Raw genomic sequence first — 3,196 nt, 5'->3', positions numbered from 1 at the left:
GAGGTTGTGCGCTCTCCTTCTCTGGAGATATTCAAGGCCCGTCTGGATGCCTACCTGGGCAGCCTGCTCTAAGGAACCTGCTTTGGCAGGGGGGTTGGACCTGATGATCTTTCGAGGTCCCTTCCAACACCTTCAGTTGTCTCATTCTGGGATTCTGCGATATTGAACATTGGTGGCCTCACTGCCAAGCCCTAGCCTACACCGCTAGGGCCTTGCCTCCAACACCGCTCTGTGCCACTTAGCACAAGCCTCTGCACCCAAGCAATCAGCCACTTCTCAGCCCACCTCACTGTCCCTTTATCTAACCCATACTTTGTCCGCTTCTCTAGGAGCTTGTCACGGGAGCAAGTGTCAAAGAAAGCCCTTACTAAAGGCTTTACTAAAGTTGAGCAGCAGCCACTGCTCTCCCCTCATCCACCAAGCTGGTCACCTCAATTTAGAAGACGCTCAGGAGGCTCACGCGTGACTTTCCCTCTCTAAATCCGTGCTGACTACTCCCCATCACATTCTGGTTCTTCGTCTGCTCGACAGCGCTTTCCGGGAGGATTTCCTTTAGAACCTTCCCAGCGACTGATGTCAGGCCAACCAGCCTCTGGTTTCCCACCCCTTCCTTCTTCACCTTCTTGAACACAGGAGCCGGCGAGTCTCTTCCAGTCTTCAGGAGCCTCTCCCACTCACCAGGACCTTTCAAAGATAATTAGTAGTGGCCTCGCAAGGACACCACACAGCTCCCTCAGCATTTGTGGCTGCAACCCAGCAGGCCTCACGGAACAAGGCACACCCAGTTGCACAGCCCCCCTTCCTACCTTGATTCATCTTCCTCAGCAACAAGCGCTACTCACCTCAGCAGCAAGCCAAAACCACCTCAGCCCAACGGGGACAGGCCTTGCCACTCGTCAGCCATGCCCGGGACCACCCAGCCAGGAGGGGCTCACGACTGCTGCCCCAAGTACCATGCATGCCTCCAACTCCCTGCTGCAGTGACCAAACCCTGCATCTGACCATCAAAGCCTAGGCAGGGAAAGGGCCTCACCCTTGGGCGCTCAGTGCTGAATAAGACCCCAAAAGCTCTGCCTAAGTCTCCCTGCCAAACCACTCCCCCTCAGCTCAGGGCTTGCAAGCTCTCAACAGGGCCTGAAAGGACAACGTCCTGCTGTCGTAGACAGCTCTCCTCCGCCTAATCAAACTACCACCCGCCAAGCTGCCGCAAGAAGAAAGCACGCAGCCTCCCTTCTCCCACCCAGGACCTTCCAAGCACAAACGCCACCAAGCCACCGACCGATGCAGCAAACCAATGGGAAAGACGAGGAATAAACACAGGCGTAGGGAATGGGCACGAAGGCAGGGAGGGAGCGAGTGCAATGCCAGTGCCAGCGCCTCGCGCCCAGCACATCTGGGAAGCCCACACCAGCCTGCATTATGGCGACGCCAGCAAATAGGGCCCCCTCCTCACAACAATGAAGCCGCAAACCGCACCGCACGAGTGACACGCCATGACCTCACTTCGTGACACCCCACATCTCTCATGGTTTGGCCGCGTCTGCTGACTGTCCTCAAACGCACTCTCCATGCAAATCCATCCAAAGAGCCGCTCTCGCTTAAAAGCTGCCGCCAAGGCCGCAGAGACACATCCTCAACAGGAGAAAAGAACACGAGAGCGTTGTGGGAAGGACAACACGCCCCACCTCATTACTTGCCAGGCTTTAGCATGTAAGAGCAGCTCACGCCAAATGCTGTCATGCGCAAAGGCTCTCTCGCCCCGCGGGCACTCACGGACCAGCATAAAAGCCGGCCCTGCGACTCGCACCCTCACACAATCCTCCCGACGTCTTCTCCCCTGCGCCCAACGAGGTGAGCCTGAACCCCGCTCCCTTCCTTCGTCCGCCCCACCAGGCCTATCTCTCCACACGCCCTTTCCCCCTTAGCCTCAGCAGCCCTTCTCCCTCCCCACCGCCATGCTCCCCACAACCCCAGGCCTCCCCACACTCTTGGCCTCCCCCAGCACCACTCCTCACGCCCCCAACACCCTCCGCGTTCCCAACACCCTCCACCTTCCCAACACCCTCTCTTCCAGGGACCCTCCGCACCACAGACATGTCCTGCTACGACATCTGCCGCCCCTGCGGACCCACCCCGCTGGCTAACAGCTGCAACGAGCCCTGTGTCAGGCAGTGCGAGGATTCCCGCGTCGTCATCCAGCCTCCTGCCGTGCTGGTCACCCTGCCAGGACCCATCCTCAGCTCCTTCCCCCAGAACACCGCCGTTGGATCCTCCGCATCAGCTGCCGTGGGCAGCAACCTCAGCGCCCAGGGAGTGCCCATCTCCTCCGGGGGATTCGGAGGCTTTGGCCTTGGAGGCTTTGGCTTTGGAGGCCTGGGCTGCATCAACGGCGGAAGAGCCTGCTACCCCTGCTAAGGACCCACGCCAACACCCCTGACAGAAGCCTCCAACACCGGGCAACACAGCTCTCGCACTGAGGACGCACCTCTGCGCTGTTCATGGCATGCGGGCTCGCCAGCTGTGGCTCATCATTCCATGGCACAACAAAGCAAGCAAGCAAGGAAGGGGCCAGCCCATGCTGTCAGGACACATGGCCAACATACCTCCTTCTTTCTTCCTCTTTCTCCTTTCCATAGCACCACCTTCTACGGCTGCTACTCTCTGCTGCAATGCCTTGCTCACTAGCACAATCCCTCCAGAGACCTTCTGGGGCTGCTCCCACCACACGGTAGCGAGACCTTGGGGAACTGGGAAAACCTGCTCTACGCAAGGGACATAGGCTGGTGGTCGCCCTCCAGGCACCTCCGAATGTGCACCTTCCACTTGACGCTCCCTCTTTTTCATGTTTTCCTCAATAAAATCCGCCTGCATCCCACATCCTCAGATGCCTCCTCTTCCTTTCTTCTCCCAACGCTCTTCCAACTTCACCCGACAAAAAGAACAAAAAGCAGGGCTCAAGTGGCCATCAGGGCCCATGCCTGGTGGTGTTCAAGAAGCGTTTGGACAACCCTCTTACATAGCTCCTTGTCACTAAAATGGAAAGACATGATGGGTCACTCAGCACACAATGAATTGCCTGCATGGTCACATACCAAGAGTTGCGGTCAACAGCTCGGTGCTCACGTGGAGACCAGGGAGGAGTGGTGTCCCTCTGGGGCCTCTAGTGAGGCCAGTATGATTTAACAGGGTTGTCCGT

The 3,196-nt window shown here is 58.0% G+C and overlaps 1 protein-coding gene across 1 annotated transcript; it reads left to right on the top strand.

The window, feature by feature from the left end:
* The first annotated feature begins 1,787 nt into the window (after positions 1-1,787).
* Positions 1,788-2,745, top strand: LOC136789948 (feather beta keratin-like). Its single transcript, XM_066991277.1, has 2 exons — positions 1,788-1,851; positions 2,075-2,745. The coding sequence occupies exon 2, from the start codon at positions 2,095-2,097 to the stop codon at positions 2,413-2,415; it is 321 nt and encodes a 106-aa protein (XP_066847378.1). The 5' UTR covers positions 1,788-1,851; positions 2,075-2,094; the 3' UTR covers positions 2,416-2,745.
* The last annotated feature ends 451 nt before the right edge of the window (positions 2,746-3,196 follow it).

Source organism: Anser cygnoides, chromosome 2, assembly GCF_040182565.1.
Source record: "Anser cygnoides isolate HZ-2024a breed goose chromosome 2, Taihu_goose_T2T_genome, whole genome shotgun sequence".
Taxonomy (NCBI): domain Eukaryota; kingdom Metazoa; phylum Chordata; class Aves; order Anseriformes; family Anatidae; genus Anser; species Anser cygnoides.
This window is presented reverse-complemented; position numbering and strand designations above follow the sequence as displayed.